The sequence below is a fragment of the Neovison vison genome, chromosome 3 (assembly GCF_020171115.1).
Source record: "Neovison vison isolate M4711 chromosome 3, ASM_NN_V1, whole genome shotgun sequence".
NCBI classification, from domain to species: Eukaryota; Metazoa; Chordata; class Mammalia; order Carnivora; family Mustelidae; genus Neogale; species Neogale vison.
The window spans coordinates 41,054,882-41,072,883 of NC_058093.1; the positions used below are offsets into that span (position 1 = coordinate 41,054,882).

General features: G+C 49.4%; 1 protein-coding gene across 1 annotated transcript in view; it reads left to right on the forward strand.

Moving 5' to 3' along the window:
* Positions 1 to 18,002, forward strand: part of INPP5D (inositol polyphosphate-5-phosphatase D) — a 111,219-nt gene that overhangs the window by 41,882 nt on the left and 51,335 nt on the right. Inside the window, exons 3-5 of the mRNA XM_044241873.1 lie at positions 4,581 to 4,731; positions 6,862 to 7,033; positions 10,722 to 10,862. Of these exons, the coding sequence (XP_044097808.1) occupies positions 4,581 to 4,731; positions 6,862 to 7,033; positions 10,722 to 10,862 (464 nt within the window). The remainder of the gene's footprint in view (positions 1 to 4,580; positions 4,732 to 6,861; positions 7,034 to 10,721; positions 10,863 to 18,002) is intronic.

Below are 18,002 nucleotides of genomic sequence, written 5' to 3' on the forward strand. Positions count from 1 at the left end.
GGGCCCACGTATCGTTAAGTTGACAGGCAGACTTATCAGAGGAAATGTTGCTCCTTGCTCTTTTAAAATCGAGCGGTCTACGATGTGCTCTAGGTATCCACTAAAGAGAGAAGGAGCTCATTCCTGAAGGTGGGAGAGTAGCCGCGGAGCAGAAATCCAGCTGTCCGCAGGCCCTACCATGGGGAGGGTCTCTAAGCGCGTGGGCTCACGTTCACGGTGCAAGTGTGACATGAGGCTGCAGGGTTTCTCTGTTTCAAAATGACTTGATAAATCTCTTCAGGAAGGCAGTGGCCACGGAATGAGGAACAAAGTCTGGAGGCCCCAACAGTTAAGGATGAAGGGCAGCCCCCCTTCCCCGGAAGCATGGCCAGTTCCCCCTCCCAGCAACCACAGAAGGCCCCAGCTCCTGCCAGACAGCCCTCCTGGGGTTCCAGGGTCTGCCCTTCCGCTGTGCTGCTCCCAGGCTGGTAACTCTCTGCTGCTGCTGGCTCTGGAACGCTGCTCCCTCCTCACTGGTATCCCTACACCCTGTCCATGACGTGATCCCCAGATCCCCTGGTGTAACATGACATCTGGTTCCTGCCAGGACCAGACTGATACATACACCAATCTTCTTGTCAACATTTTGCATTTGGAAGTTGTTGAAAAGGGACCACGAGGCCTGGGGTCCAGGGTCATGGCAAGGGTGGTCCCCGGCTGCCAGCACCCATCCACACCGTTTCTTTGCATCACCCATCCCAGACCTACATAGGGTCCTCTCTGACCATCTCCCCCGACTCCCATCCTGACTCCCCACAAGTCCATCCAGCCACTCTTGCTGAGACCCTCCGATTGTCAGGCCCTGCAGCCCCGTTCGGGGATAAAGCACTAAGCAGAGCTGGCCCCTGACCACAGGGTACATAGTAATGTGGACATGGGCTTGACCAGACACCTACACCAAAGGACCTCGGGGTTCCTGCTGGCCACGGTCAAGGCCCCATTTCCTTGGAAGCCCCGACACCCAAACCCTACTCCTGGCATTGACTTGGCTGGGTTTGTGAGGTCTCCCCCAAGTGTGGCTGCTCTTTGAGGAGCCCTGCACCCTTGCTGGCCCCACACCCTGCCCCTTTGGCCACCCCACCTTACAGAGAGCCTTTCTTGGTCTAGCTTAGGAATGAGAACACCACCACTGGGCTTCTCCTTTTTCTCCTGGCCGGGTGGGACCTCTCCCTGCCCGTCCAAACACTGCTTACCCCATCACCCTCTCACTCCTTTACCCCCTCACCCCCTCACTCTACGCCAAGCCTGGGCCACCGCAAGAACTTATATAACCCTGGGCACCCTGACCTTTTTCTCTTCCTGTTTCTATTCTAGAATGTGCTTTGAACATAAGCTCTTAAAGGCATCTCTGCAAACTCCTTCAAATCTTAGTTCCAAGAGCAAATACTGATGAGAAGAGCTCCTCAAAGTTAGGGTCAAAGAGACCTTAAGTTTGTCTAATTGGTACCCTGCCTTCCCCATTTCCTTTGCGTCTGTACCTGCTGCCTGTTGAGCCCCGTGTGTACAGTGAGTCTTCAACTCCAGATGGGACCTACACACGTAGACCCTGCCTTCTGGAGAGTAGCCCATCATTTCCTGGGTGCGTCCTCTTGTGAGCAGTGGAGGAGGTGCAGGAAGGCACTCCTCCCCAGGCAGTGCCTTTCAGTAGCTGGCCATGACACTGGCTTGCCCACCTGTTCCCCCAAGACAGGCTGCCCCATCATTCTTGAGGTTTGGACTCAACCCTCACCATCTACCTTCCTGGGACCTGGGGACCCTAGAAGCAACCTTTGTTGTCCAGGCCCTGATTCCCTGGCCTCTGTGAACAGTCCCACAAACAGGGTCCAGCAGCTTTGTCTCACCAACAGTGCCCGGCACCTGCTGCTGGCTCCCAGGTCCCCCCAAACCCACCTCCCAGCTTGCTGGATCTGTAGGGATTAGATTCATGGTCAAGGGTCCTGTTCCTCTGTAAGCTTAAGACACCATGTATTTCATCAAGTCCAAGATGCTGCTTTTTTCACACTCAACATCTCCGAAATAAAAGGTGTTCACACCGAATGGCATGTCCTGTTTTAGCTTTTCTGTTTTAGCTTTTCAGCTAACTGTTTTAGCTTTTCAGGTCACATGTAATAATGTGGGTCTTAGTTATGGTGTATTTTAAATTCCCACATCCGATGGGCTGCCTCAAACACACATTCCCGCCTGGGAACCCTCTTTCAGACCCACACATGAGCTGTTTCACTTTGACTTTCTTCGATGGTTTCATATCCTTTTCCCATATGCCTAATGGCTTGTCATCCATGAGCTGTAAATTCGTTGACAAGATGATACTTATCACAGCTACTTTAAAGGAATTGAATTCATCGATCTTGGGTCATGTCAAATTATTTTTGTTATTCTCCTCACTTTGGGGTTTGAACCTATTCTGGTTACTTTTTAAAAGGCCTGGCTGCTGTTGCTTCAATATTTCTGGTTCAATAGTACTTGAAAGAGATTGCTTAACATGGGGCTTTGTGACAACAGGGAATTTATTGGAAAGAATTTTTTAAAAAAAGTCGTTAAATCTCTATACATTTACCTAATAGCTTAAACCACAGAGTCAAACACACATATGTAGCCTCATGTAGAGATTTACATGTGTGCTGTGCGTATGCATGCACAGACACACTTGGCGAGACAGAGAGGCCAAGTGGAGAGCCGTGTGTCAAGGTGAAAGTCAGGTGGACTCTCCGAAGGCAAATGCATCCTCGCTACAACTTGGTTAACCAGGAACAGGGGCTCAGGGACAGGTCTGAGTCCTGGTCCTTTTGCACATGTCTGGGTCTGTCCCAGCCTGGGTCATCCTGCCTCTTTTGCTTTCCCAGTCCCACTTACCTGGAGCCCTGAAGACCCCCAGACCAAGGCACTATCCCAGCCTCTCCCATCAGTCCTAACCACACTGGAGCAACAGGTGTCTGACTTGAGGGTGGGCATGTCAGGACGGTGTAGCCACACTAAGCCCAGACCCTGTATGTTCACCAACCTGGTGGACTGTCCAACCCCCATCCTCTTTGCCTGTTGGCCTTCTTTCCCACATGTGATCGTCCCAGCCCCTTCAGAGAGAAGGCACCTGGCAGCCCCCAGGGGAGGAGTTGGACTTCTGGCTTCCAGCTCCAAAGATGGCACCTCTCAACTCGTTTTAAAAATTACATGACCGCCAGGACGCCTAGCTGGCTTAGTTGGAGGAGCATGAGATTCTTGATCTTGGTGTTGTGAGTTCAAGCCCTAAGTGGGGTGTAGATATCCCTTTAAAAAAAACCAAGAAAAAATAAAATTGCACAACTGCCATTGATGAGATGGCTGTGATGATAATGCAGGTGAATCAGGCATTTAGTGGGAGGACCAGAACCGCTGGCCTCGGAGGCCAGGGAAGCCCTCCCCAGAAGAGGGAGTCCTTTTGTCCCATCCCTGTACCCACCAACAGCCTGATCCTTTTCTCCTATCTAGCTGCCCCAGGCTCACTGCTCCTCCCTGGAGCCCAGCTACAACTTCCCCTCCACCCAGGGCTGCCACCCCACTCAGCCTCTTCTGTGAGGCAGAACACCTGCCACACTGCCCACTTTGCCCTCTGTGCCAGATGGATCCCTCCAAAGGGATCCAAGATGCTCTTGGGTTTCTGCGAAGGCCAGTAGGGAGATGATGGTACCATTCCTTGAGACAGGGAACACAAGGAGAAGCAGGCGAGGTACTGGACAGGGCTCTGGGGCATGTTGGGTTAGGATCTGGAGGGTACATCATCTGTGAGGGGAGTCTCGTCCTTGTTCTCCTATCCTGCCCTGCAGTTTGATACCCCCTTGGTGTGGGCGGGGCCTCCATGGGGCAGGGCCTCAGTGGGTGGAGCCTCAGTGAGGTGGGGCTGGCTGCCAGGACCCACCTTGAATTTCTTGCTGGAGGGGAGCCTGGGTGGCTTAGTCAGTTAGAAGGCTGAAGTGTCTGCCTTCAGCTCAGCTCAGGGCCCTGGGATGGAGTCCCACATCACAGTGGGCTCCCTGCTTAGCAGGGAATCTGCTTTTCGCTCTCCCTCTACCCCTCCCCACTGCTTGTGTGCCCTCTCTCTCTCAAGTAAATAAATAAAACCTTAAAAAAAAAAAAAAAAAGAGAAGTCTTTGATCTCAGGGTCCTGGCATCAAGCCCGGCATTGCATCGGACTCTCTGCTCAGCAGGGAGTTTGCTTTTCCCTCTCCCTCTACTGCTCCCCCTGCCTGTGCTTGCATGCACTTCTTGCTTTATCTCAAATAAACAAATAAAAAATCTTTAAATAAGTAAAAATAAAATAAGAGTTAAAAAAAAAAAAGGGAAATAATCTTTAAAACTGTTTGTGCCTTTTGCAGACTGGCCTTGGGCTGCTGGCTACAGGACGGGAGGGTGTGGGTGTGGTGGACAGACACTGCGTAGGAGCCCAGGGCTTTTTCTGGATCGAGGTCACTCCCTCAGCCTTGTTGGTCTCTGCTGCAGATGGCCTCTGTGGTTAGGTGATGTCCCATCTAGTTGAAATGTACTTCAGTCTGGGGTTCTGTCCTCAGGCATCTGAAGGGGTCCCCATGAGGTTCTTCACCAAGCTGGACCAGCTCATCGAGTTCTACAAGAAAGAAAACATGGGACTGGTGACCCACCTGCAGTACCCCGTGCCCCTGGAGGAGGAGGAAGCCGGCGATGAGCCAGAGGAGGAGACGGGTAGGAAGAGATGGAAGGGAAGGCGGGAGGAGGGCACAGGGTGGAGGAGGGGAGTCCTGCGGTGTTTCAGCACAAGTGCTTGTAGATTAAGTGGGTCTGATTATCAGAGGGAGAGAGGGTGACATGGTGGCCAAGAAAGCTGGCTCTGGGGTCAGACAGACCTGGGTTGGACTTCCTGTCCCCAGCTTCTTAGCTGTGTAACATTAGGTAAATTGCTTCACTCCTCTGAATCACAGACTTCTTTTAAAGAGACACTAAACACAATACTTACCTCTCAAGATTTCGTCCCAGGAGGCACCGAATGTAGAGCCCAGAGCCTCACACACAAGAAGCGCTCAATAAATGCGGCTATGTCCTCACCAAAGTCATCAGCTGCATTTCACTGTAAAGAGAATGAAGGAGGAAATGCTTGTACCTAACTGGAAGGGGAAGAGAGCCCCCTAGAAAGTATGTGAAGGTCAAGCCTCTCCTTAAAACAGTGGGGGCCACAGAGCAACTAAACAAGAGGCCAGCAGAGGAGAGTACGATAGCCAGACCCCCCGCCTTGATGGTGGCCTTCTCCCTTCAGAAGTTCCCTTCCTAACAGAAACCCTGAGATATGTAACTGAGCCCCTCACCTGGTCAGGGCTCCTCCTAAATCCCAGGGCCTGGAAACAGTTAGGTTCCCCACCCCAGGGTCGCCCCCAGACACGCCGAGGTCCTCGTGGGCTGGTGCCTGCCCTTCCCTTCCTTGCGGGCCGGTGTACCTTCCTCCCGCCTTCCCAGAGACCCCTTCTGAGTGGATGTGAATGAAGCCCAGCAGCTGCTTGGGCAGAGGGTGAATGCTGAGGGCCTGGCTTCTGTGTGGAAGACATGAGGGCCAGGCAGAGAGTTTCAAAAGGACCACAGCTCCGTGGAGGCTGAGAGGGACCTAGGAAGCCCCTGCCTCTTCTCATCCCTGCTCTGAAACAGCCAGAGCTGATGTGTGGCGGTGGGGCCCTGGGTCGCTCACTGGCTCTGTGCTGTGGCCATCTGTCCTCCAGCTGTCCCCAGGTGCCCAAGCCTTGGTCTTGGTGCCGAGAAGCTGTCCTGCAGAGATGCTCTCCCCTCCCTCACCCCTGCTGGCCTGGCTATGCTGCCTTTCTGGAAGGCATCTGGAGAAAGCCCCGAACTTTCCCTAAGGGCTGGGAAGAGAAGCCCAGTCTTGTGACTACTGACTCCACTTCCCCAAAGGAGGTGCTGCTGTCGGCTTTAATTCGACCAGTGTGACTGTCACCCCACACCCTGCCCCTTGGTTCAAGGGGTCTGATTTGGCTCATGTCTTCTCAAGGCACTGCCGGCCCCCACAGGGCTCAAAACACACTCATACCATCACAAGACTCTCAAGCCAGTGGGGGGGACATCCAGGCGGCCCTGTGGTGGGGGCCCTGGCGTGGCCATTTGGGGTGTCAAGAGGCTGGGGCAGGAGGTCGTGGACCCAAGAGGCTCAGCCCCCTTGCCCACTGGTCACGTGTGCAGGACAGAAGTCTGAAGGCACGCGGGCAGGAGTCCCTTCTCCAGGGCCGAATTCAAGTTGTTTGTTTTCTATTTCAGTTCTCTGCTTGAAGGGGGGCCCCTCATTTTCCTTTATTTGTCTCCTAGGGTCTGGCGGGGAGAGAAGGAACAGCAGAGGCTGGAGGGAAAGCAGAGGAAGGGGAGGCCAGGGTGGGAGAGAGGGGAGCAGCGTGGCTGTGGCCTGCCTGCTCCCCACCCTTGCTCCCCCCATCTCAGGAACTGGGCCTCTGCCTCCTCCAGGGCCTCTGCACCAACCTGAAAGCTGGACATCCTTCTGGGGCCACTGGCTCCACCTGTCCAAGGCCAACAGCCCAGCTGGCCTGTGTTTTCTGAGCCCCTCCATGGGACAAACAAAACCCCAGGGCCAAAGACCACTAAGATGAGGTTCCTGCCATCAGCCGGCTTCCCATCTGGTCAAGGAGAGCAGACGTGAGGCACAGCGCAGGCACAGACGGGGTCTGTGATTGGGCACAGTGGCCTGGATGGACCTCGTAGGTTGGGGAGGGGTCTCTCCACCAGGGAACCCTCGGTAGGTGGGGGATACTGAGAGAAGCTAGTGCTTGGACCAAATGGCGTCATTGCTCTTCCCTTGGGTAGAAGGTGTCCTGTCTCCACCCGAGCTGCCACCAAGGAACATCCCTTTATTTGCTGGGCCATGTGAGACCAAAGACGTCCCTCTCTCCAGCGAGAATGTGAGAGCCACCGAGGTCAGCAAGCCAAGCCTTTCGGAAACACTGTTCCAGCGGCTGCAGAGCATGGACACCAGTGGGTGAGTTCCCACCTGGCGGGCCTCTCCAAGGCCGACCTTCAGTGCCACGACCCTGGGCAGCTCCCTCTGTGCTCGCTCCCAAGCATGCCACCTCCTTGCTAGGACAGCTTGTTCTGGAGCACCTGCCCACCCGCCCCCGGGCTCCAAACGTTAGCTCTGAGGAGCCCCGGGTCACCCCTCTGCTGCCTAGGCACAGGGTGCTCAGCTCAGCTGCTCTGCCTGGCAGGAGCTGGTTCTGGAATGACCTAGAGTTCTCGGCTGCAGAGATGTGGCCCTGCCTCTGTAATTAGGGGCCTCTTCTGGGATCCCCTTCCTGGGGCTTGCTGAGGACTCCATGTGTCATCCTTCCCCGTTACGGATTGCTCTACTGCCATGGGGTCTACTGAGGCAGATGACCCGAGGCCAAGAGGGGCCTACACTGTAGCCTGTACCTGCCACTCAGCCCTGTCCTGCTCTGGGATCTCTGCTGGGGGAGCCACCTTCCTTGTCACCAGAAATAGGCCAGAGCAGTATTTCCGTGTGTAGTATAGACAATGGTCTACACCGCAACACGCTCCTTTTTTCATGGGAGACGCAGTCATTCTGCTACTTTAGGTTTTCCTCGCTCTGATCCCGAGCTCTCCAGATCTCCTCCCGTAGGTAGGCCCACCCTGGCTCCTGCTGGTCCATGCCCGGGGGTCTGGCAGCTTCTTGCTGTGTACTCCTGTTTCTCTCTGAGCAGGCCCGAGAGGGGCACATGGGACTGTCACCTGGAAGGGGTGTTAGTTGTCTTGCACACCACAGGCCCTGAAAACAAGATAGAGCAGGGGAATGGCTGCAACTGGAAGGGAGCTCCGTGAGCAGGGCTGTGTCCCCATGCCCCGCACGTCGCCTGGCAGAGTAGGCCCCCTCCCGATGTGTGTTGCATGACTTAATAAGTTAGTATGCAGTGACTTCCGTGCATTAAAAATTTACAAAGTTTTTTTTTGTTGTTGTTTCTTTTTGAGAAAAAGCAACCCCATCCCCCACTCCCCACCGAGAATATCCTAATGGGTTGGGGGGGTGGTTAATGCAAGATCTCCAGTTTAGGGCTTCTCTCCTACCATCCAGTTTGGCGAAATACAAAGGAAATGCCTGAAAGTACACACAAGCCAGCTGGTTGCTAAGATACCTGGTGTTTTTATAATTCTGCTTTGAATATCCTTTGATTCTTCTCTAGGCCCACCAGGTCCTTTTCTATGCACACTCCTTGCAATACTTGGGTTATTTATCAAATAGCTAAGCAGCCAATGTTTTGAAGACATGGGTGTATTGCCATGATTACCCTATAGACATATGCAAATAACAAACCCTTATTCAACTCTTCCCATTGTTGAGTTCCTTGAGTTTCCACCTCTCTCCAGGGGTAGGTGCTCTAGAGCATGAGCAAAGGAAATAAGCAAGGATGCTCAGTTAGTGCCCCATATGTCCCCTCCTTCTGCCTCCCCACCATCCCTCCTCTCTAAGGACAGGGGTTCTCTGGGGCGGCAGCCAAGCCTCTGTGCAGCCTCATGAGAGGGGGCAGGGGCAGGTGGGGGCTTCTGTGCTCTCCCTATTCGGGCTCCTCATCTCATATACAGCAGTGGAAACCTCCTAAAACCCTGGCCAGAGCTTGGCATAAGTAAATGGAGCATGGTGACGGGGATAAGGGTAGCAGCGACACAGTGCTTGTCCTCAGTGCTCCTCTGGGTCCTGACAAGCCCAGATTCTGCCTTGTGTTTGAAGAGAGAGAGTGAGCAAGCAAGAGAGAGAGAGAATGTGCGTGCACTTACACAAGTGGGGGAGGGGCAGAGGGAGAAACAGACTCCCCACTGAGCAGGAAGCTTGGGGGGTGGCAGGGTGAGGGGAGCAGGTGTTTGTCCATCCCAGGATCCTGGGATCATGATCTGAGCTGAAGGCAAATGCTTAATTGACTGAGCCACCCAGGGGCCCCTAGATTATTCTTCTTAATTGTAAGATAACCTGCCCGGTCTTTTGTGCAAGTTGATTACATCTAATCAGCTAGGTCGTAGTTAATAGTTATGGCAAGACTGCTAGAGGAAATCAAGCTTCTCTGATGAACAGAGTTCACATCTTTATGTCACCGCTCTCCTACAATGAACGTCTTAACAAAGACAGCTTCCTGCAGCAAGCACTTGTGGTCTCAGAGTTAAGAGTCAATAGTCATTAGAACTGTTAAAATACGTATGTTAATACCATGGGAGCGACTCTGTCCTTTTCAGAAATAGACTTGGGCAGAAACTGGATTTTTAGAACATCAAGACCCAGAATGAACGTAGATTAATGTTCAGTGTTAGGAAAGTGATGGGCATGTAAACTGTTTTCAATCTAAAGAAGTAAAAATGGTCAATGTCCCTTCCAGTCTGGAGAGTAGGAGCTTTTCATTCTTTCAGAGATCCTCTGGGGGAAAAAACCTGTGTCCTCCAGCTCCAACTTGATTAAATGTCAAGGCTAGAGCAAAGACTTTTAAAGCCTGTAATAGTTTTTTTACTCAGGTAGATCTACAACCTTCTGGCTCAGTTTGCTCATCTGTAAAATAAGAAGGATCATAACAGCTGTGTCCTATCGTTAGTTTGGGGACCAAAGGGGAAATGGGCATGAGGTGCTTAGCAGAGTAAGTGTAGGGTTATGCTCAGGAAATAGTTGCTGTGACTGTGACTGCAGTCACTACAGGAACAAGACTCACTCACAGTTACCTGGAACAAAAAAATGGCAAGAGAACGTAGAGGGAACATCAGACCTCCAAGACAGCCCTGGTGCCATCCAACTTGGGCTCTGCCTCCCCGGGGGCCACTGGGCGCAGTGAGCTTGCCCTGCCTGTGTGTGCCTCGCCCACCTAGGAACCAAAGGGGCTGAGCCAGAGCCCTGAGAGCAAGGGCAGGGCACCTGGGCCCACTACCATATTCCCAGCCCATCACTCACCACACAGACTTCCCCATGGACCCCAGGACAGCTCAGAATGTCCTCAGCACAGAGCTCCAAGTGGCCTTCGGCCATGACTTTGGGGTTGGTATGTGACCTAGAGCCATTTGCCATCTCTCCACTAAGCATCCCTCAGCCCCCAGATGCTGTCTTTAGAAGTAAATGAGGTAGGGAAACAAGTCTGCTGACTGTTTCTCAAGTTGCTTTGTCTCCTTCATAAAGGATAAGCATTTTTAGGGGCGCCTGGGTGGCTCAGTGGGTTAAAGCCTCTGCCTTTGGCTCAGGTCATGATCCCAGGGTCCTGGGATTGAGCCCCACATTGGGATCCCTGCTCAGCAAGGAGCCTGTTTCCCCTTCTCTCTCTACCTGCCTCTCTGCCTACTTGTGATCTCTGTCTGTCAAATGAATAAATAAATAAAATCTTTTAAAAAATAAACAAAATCTTTAAAAAAAAAAAAAAAAGGATAAGCATTTCTAGCCAGTATCTCTTCCTTCTAAGTATGGGCTTGGGAAAAAGCCTTTATGGGTGGGTGAAGAGGCATTCTCCCTCCCCCATCCTTTATTTAACCTTGCTCGGACTGATTCTCTAGCCCTCGGTGAGACCACGGGCGCCATCCGGGTGCGTGCCCATGTTCTCCTGAAGGACAGTGTCTCAGCCGGAGACACTGACAATGAAATTTCTTCTTTCACTTTGGTGTTTGTGGCCAAAGGCACAGAAGAGGCATGTTTCTCTTTCTTTTATTTTCAGACTTCCAGAAGAGCATCTTAAAGCCATCCAAGATTATTTAAGCACTCAGCTCGCCCTGGATTCTGACTTTGTGAAGACGGGCTCCAGCAGCCTCCCTCATCTGAAGAAACTGACCACGCTCCTGTGCAAGGAGCTTTATGGGTAATGGCTCTGTGGGTCAGGTGGCTCCCAGGGATGTGGAGGGTTGTGGGGACAGGCCCCAGCGAAAGAAGCAGCTCATTAGAGTGACCCCTGCCCTCTGCCTGGCTCTCCAGATGCCTCTGATGTCCTCAGAATAATTGGGCAGTTGGCAGGGCTTAGAAATCTTTGTGGTTGTTGCAAGGTTTTGTTTTCATGGTATTCGAACTGTGGCTTTCTTTTCTTCTTCTTCTTCTTCTTTTTTTTTTTTTTTTTTTTAACTAAAGTTAATTTGAGGCCAGTTGCTGTAGGAGGGGGTGAGTAGGAGGACACGGCTGGCCCTTTTACACTTGCTCAAGATCCAGCAGTAAGTCTGCCTTCTTGCTGCAGCTGGCACATTGGACAGGTCCATGAGTTCTCCAAGAGGAAATAAATTGAAGGCAGCCGACGTTCTGCCCGGGAGGCTGATGCCCATGATGGCAGTTTGGTAGAGCGAGCTAATGCACCAAAACTTTCGTTTTCTGACACTGAATTCACTGAATGACCAATTGGTAGAAATTCCGATGTCTTTCAGATTTTTAGAATTTTTCATTTTACCTTATTGAAAGCTAAGATTAACTTCAAGTTTATTTACATTTTAATTGTGAAAAGGGCAAAATTAAGGCTGCAGTGCTATCTGAAGAACTGACAGAAGGCTATTGTAAATGCTTGAAAAATGGGCGCCTGGGTGGCTTAGTTGGTTAAGTGTCTGCCTTCAGCTTAGGTCATGATCTCAGGGTCCTGGGATTGAGCCCAGCATCAGGCTACCTGCTCAGTGGGGAATCTGCCTCTCCCTCTCTCACTTCCCTTGTTTGTGTTCCCTCTCTCGCTGTGTTTCTCTCTTTCTCTTTCTCGCTGTGCTCTCTCTTTCTCAAATAAATAAAATCTTTAAAAATATAAATAAATAAATAAATAATAAAGGGTATTTTCAAAAAAAAAATGCTTGAAAATAGAAAACCCCATTCAAAAGGCATCTGAGAGAAATCCAAAGGAGCCAAAAAAATCCCATCATAAATGAAGGGTCAACATTTTGGTTGGAAAAATAGCATTTTCTGTGGGTGAGACTCTCTCAGACTATATAAAGTTTTGTATTTTATTATAAATGTACAGCAGCCTCAGAACTCTCTTGTCAGTTTCTCTGCAGCCGTATCCATCTTGACTTAGTTAATATCCAAAAACAAATCTTTCATCATCAGTAATCCAATTGAACTTTCCTCCTTCAAAAGCGCAATCGGTACGTTTGGTAACAAATAATTTCCTTGGTAAATGGAGCACTCATTGAATTGGCCAGTCAGGTCTCATTTCAGTGAATTGGCTTTCAGCTCACACCGTCTCAGCCAATTGGACCTGGAGCCATCATTTTTAGAGATTTCCTTGGAGAGCTATTTTCCCATTTGATGCTGTTGTTATAAATCATGTATCACGAGGGAAAACACACACACGGCACTTTCTTTTTAAGAGACACAGTTTCATGAAGACAGAACGAGCTATTTGTGTTCTGATGGACGTCCTGTTTTTTGCTACTTCCTTGTTTGGGAGGAAATATCCCTCCTGGTCTCTCCACTGGCCTCCCCCACTCACAGGGTACTTCTGCAGTCCCCCACCTCTGCTACTGGATCGGGACACCTTATTTTATGGACACAGCAGCTTCCCTAGTGGCCTACTTCTCTGTGCTCCTGGGAAAAGCTTCCTTTGTCTTACTGCTCTTCCACATCTCTATTTATGGGAGAGTTAACTTCTAGCTAGAATTAGGGACACTGTAATGTCCCCTGCACACCCGTCTGTCCTCACCCTTATAGAAAAAAGCATAGCCAGGCTTGGAAACTTGGTTAACTAGGGACTAGAATTTTAGAAAATCTGACATAGAGGCAGTTCTGTCTCCCAATCCCTAACCATGAACTTGTTGTTTTCAAACTACTTTGTTTGGAACAGGGGTTCAGTTCATTCACTCATTCCTTCAGTTATTTACTTAACAAATAGGTATGCCTCCTCTGAACTCTGTGCTGGGTACTAGGATATAGTCGTGAACACAATGCACAAGATTTCTGTTCTTTTAGACCTTGTTGGAGCAGATGTCTTAGTGAAGGGCACAACAGCAGATTGTCTGTAAATAAAGATAATTTTAATAAACATTATGACAAAATAAAACAGGCTCAAGTGACAGAGACATTGGGTGGGAGGTTCCCAGTGTCTCCATGGGTTAAGGAGGCCTCTCTGAGGTGGTGTTGGAGCTGGGACCCTGGGGATAAGGGGGAGCTAGCCATCTAGCACTGTAGCAGACAGATGTCAAGAAGAAAGGTCCTGAAGCAGGAATGAGGCCAGCCTGCGAAGAAAAGAAAGTCTGTGGCTGGAGCATAATAAGGGAAGGAAAGTGTTAGGAGCAGAGGCTGAGGAGAGGCAGGCATAGAGTGGGCCAGACCCAGGATGAATTTTAGTTCAGTCTGAGTTTTAGGTAAATCACAAAAAGGTGGTTTTTTTTTTAGGATAAGTATATCCCATGTGCAGCTGGGATATACTTATACTAGTAGATGATCCATCTTTATCTGAAATTCAAATTCAGCTAGGTGTCCCATGTTTTATCTGGCAATGTCAAGCAGGAGCCACCACATGTATACCTCATGAGACTCTAGAGATTTTAGACAATCGTGTCATGATCCAAGCTGGCGGTGGAGCATGGATTTCAGGAGGCTGATCCAATGCGGGGAGAGCAGTTCCGAACTTGGGAGTTGTGACATGTGGGCAGCTCGTGAGCAGGGAAGGCAGGGATCTGTGTCTGTTCTGCTTCCTCCTGAGTCCCGGGGTTGAGGACAATGCCTGACACAGGAGAGTGGCTGATAGATCTTAGTTAAATGTGATGATCCAAGGGCGTGTGGGTGTGCAGGCGCTGAGTGTGGTGTGACCTGGCATATGTGTGGGTGGTAGAGTGGCCATACTCGCTGCCTGTGTGGATATAGGGTCTGGGGAAGAGGAATGAAGGGCGAACCCTGGGTTTTGGTGAAAGCAGCCGAGTGGGTGATGATGCCAGTTACTAAAAAACAAGAGGTTGAGGGGGAGGGCATGGAGCTGGGGGAGGTCTTTGTCTGAGCCCTGAGGCAACCCAGCAACTGAACCACCAACCGCGAAGTTATGCTAGAACTTTTGAGCCCCCAAGACCTCAGGCCTGGGTCTCCATTTGGGACTCATCAGCCTGCAGTTCGCACTTTAAGCTGAGAGACAAGTGGGGTGAGGTCACCACAGGGGGAAAGAGAAAGGAGATGGGGTCCAGGCTGGACGTTTTGATGTGGGGTGCAGGAGAAGGAGCTGGAAGAGGTTACTGGGTCCATCCACTCAGACCATCTGGTCCAACAAGAACGTCCCCAGATGGGAAGGTCACAGAGAACCGAGGAGTGAGAAACAGTTCAAGAGCCTCCCCTGTCAAATGTCACGCCAGTTATGTGTGTCTGAATGTCTGCAGCACAAAGGCTTAACCAAGATTTGGGACCTGAGTTATATTTTCTAGAACCAGACAGAGAATTTTCCAGAGGAAAAAAAAGAGAGAACAAGGTCCCCAGAGTCTGGAAGTATTTGGTAACCCTTGAAATGGAGAAATGAGAGGAACCCCAGGTGGAATTCTAAAGTAAAATGTCCAAGTATGGAAGAGAATACTTTGTCTATTAATGAGAGTGGGATTAAGATTATTTTTTTCCTGACAGAGCTCTGGCATGCAACAGGGATGGGGAGCCGAGGGAGAGAGAGAATCCCAGACAGGCTCCTCACCCAGCACAGAGGCAGTGCAGGGCTCGATTTCATGACCCCTGAGATCATGACCTGAGCTGAAGCCAAAAAGTCAGATGGTTAACCAACTGAGCCACCAGGCGCCCCTTGGTTAAGATTTTAATAGGTGAATAAACTCAAAACAAAAATACTTCACTGGCATTATAACTGCTTCATTGGAGGCCATAAAAACCAACCCACAGCTTTCAAATCAAATCTGAAAATTAAATCACAAAACAGAGCAGAATGTCAGAGGGTATCTATAGAAGACACCAGAGAGCTAACTAAGCACAGGTGAAGAATGCGTATCACTAAAAAAAAAAATGGATAGTTTTTGGAAAGAGGGCATAGAGATTCAACTAAGATTTGGCAGGTGGGCTCTCAAGAAAGAAGGGAAAAAAATGATGCGTAATTGTTGGGAAATAGAGATAAGAAAACAGTTCCCTGGACTTGTAAAGGACCTAAATCCAGGTACTGAGAAGCCTTATAAAGATCCAATTAGCAGAATAACCAAATAGCACCATCTAAATCTCTTCCGATAAAGTTTCTAAAACACAAGGGAAGATGACTTCAGAAAGTAAGTAATTACAAACAGCACCATTTCTTTCAAAAATTACAATTCTTAATGTTATTCCCACGGCCTGATGATATAAATTCCAATGGAGGTATCTCCAAGGAGAAGACAACGAACCTCGGATTAACTGAACCTGGGTGTCACTCAGGTGCACATCGAGTCTTTGCAGATTTAAAAAAAAAAAAAAAATTGTGGAAGTGTTCTAGTCACAGGGGTTAACTTGAATGAGGATCCGAGAATTTTTTTCCCCTGAAATCTTAGAGTGCTGCTGATTTTCAAAAGAAGAAACCAGCAGGTTCCTGTGCAGCTGGATATGAATACACCAAAGTGAAAGTGTTCATTTCTATGTGCCCAGAACAAGATGTGACGAAAATAGAAACAAATAAGAACACTAGCCACAACCACCCGACCACCTGGATGCTTTTAGATCGCCTCCTAAATAGCAGTTGAATTAGAGGAGGAACTGACACAAGGAGAGCCTACATGGGTAGGTTGGGAGGGCGGGGTGGGGGGCACAGAGTAAACAAACTTCTGTCTGTCAGAACTCTGTAATGCAGCCAAAGCATGATTTGGAGGAAAAGCCATAGCCTGAGATGCTCCAATATGGAAAAGGGATGACAATAATTAGTCAAACACACGACCTAAATCCAGACTGTGAGTCTCTTGAAGGTATCATGGGCTGTGTCCTCATTGCCTTGATAGTTCCCACATCCAGCACAGTATCTGAAACATTTTGTTTATTCCGTGTTCATGCACCAAGGTCGTGTGCTGGATTCATGCCGCCCCCTGGTATTCCAGGGGCTGGAGATACTGCAGTGAACAGAACAGAGTCTTTAAGAAATCTCTGTTGAGCAAATAAACAATAACAACAACTGGCAAGGAAAAGAGCTGGGGAGGAAGGGTTGGGATGGTAAAAATAAAACCAGAAATACGAAAAAAGTCAATTACAATTTTAGTTTACTTGTTTTTAATATTTTATTTATTTATTTGACAGACACAGGCAGGAGGAGTGGGAGAAGGGGAAAGAGTCTTCCTGCTGAGCAGGGAACCCTGTTCAGGGCTTGATCCCACGACCGCAGGATTGTGACCTGATCCAAAGACAGACACTTAACCCACTTAACCACCCCATGGTTCCATAAATGCCTGACTCTTTTTTTGGTTTGTTTTAAGATTATTTATTTATTTATTTGACAGACAGAGATCACAAGTAGGCAGAGAGGCAGGCAGAGAGTGGGGGGAGAAGCAGGCTACCCCTGAGCAGAGAGCCTGATGAAGGTTTGATCCCAGAACCCTGGGATCATGACCTGAGCCAAAGGCAGAGGCTTTAACCCACTGAGCCACCTAGGCACCCCCATAAGTGTCTAACTCTTCATCTTAGCTCAGGGCTTGATCTCAGGGTCGTGAGTTAAAGCCTATTGTTGGGCTCCACCTTGGGTATGGAGCATTCTTTAAAAAGAAAGAAAAGGGCACCTGGGTGGCTCAGTGGGTTAAGCTTCTGCCTTCGGGCTCTCTGCTCGGCAGGGAGCCTGCTTCCTCCTCTCTCTCTGCCTGCCTCTCTGCCTACTTGTGCTTTCTGTCTGTCAAATAAATAGATAATCTTTAAAAAAAAAAAAAAAGAAAGAAAAATAGAGGCTTTATCTAAGAACTCACTTCAAAGAAGAGTCAATGTAAAGAAAACACCATAATTTAGTAGATTAAAAGATGAAAGAATTGAGGCACCTGTGTGGCTCAGTGGGTTAAAGCCTCTGCTTTAGCTTCGGCTCAGGTCTTGATCTCAGGGTCCTGAGATCGAGCCCCGCATAGGGCTCTCTGCTCAGGGGGAGCCTGCTTCCTCCTCTCTCTCTCTTCCTGCCTCTCTGCCTACTTGTGATCTCTCTCTCTCTCTGTGTCAAATAAATAAATAAAATACTTTTTAAAAAAGATGAAAGAATCATTTGCATAGGCATCCTAACAGATATGTGATTTAAAAAGAAAAAATAAGTCATTTTTGTTTTTTTAGAGAAGGGAGGGAGGGGAAGAGGGAGAGGGAGAATCTCCAGCAGACTCCCCACTGAGCACAGAGCCTGAGCCGGGGCTCTATCCCACACTCTGAGATCATGACTTGAGTCAAGATCAAGATCAAGAGTCAGATGCTTAACTGACCAAGTCATCCATGGGCCTCCCCAAAAAAGTAATTTCTAATTTTTAAAAAGCCTTAAAAAAAAAAAAAAAAGGATAGAAGGGTACCTTCTTACTAATGTAGTAGATGTCAGTGTAAAACCAGTTACACCTGGTAGGGAAATAATACAGTCATTCCATTAAACATTTGAACAAAAGAAAAAGAGATGCCCTTTATCACCTAATTTCACACTGTGTGGACATTTTTTGCCAAAGAAAGATGAGAAAAGGAAGCAAAGACTAGAGAAGGCAAAAGTTAAGAAAACCACATCTAGTCAGAGCAGTACTTCTGAGTCTGGAGTTCTGGGTTGGGGCGTGCTGGATGTTCTGGCTGGATACTGAAATGGGAAGCTTGGGGAAATGAGCCAACTTGCTGAGAATAGGGCAGAGATGGGATGCTCACTCTGGGAAGGCTGGGACAGTGGGTCTGAGCCCCTAATGAGCTGTCTCTGGGGTGTGACCTACCCCAGGACCACAGCCTTCTCAGTCTCGGTCCCCTGGCTTCCTTTGAGCTGATGACCTGATACTGGACAGGTTTTCCAGGGACCCTACTCATGGTTTCCACGTCCACAGACAAATCCTTTCTGTATGACAAGGCCAGTTCTTCTGAAGCCTTCCAGCTGAAGTCACAATGTGTCACT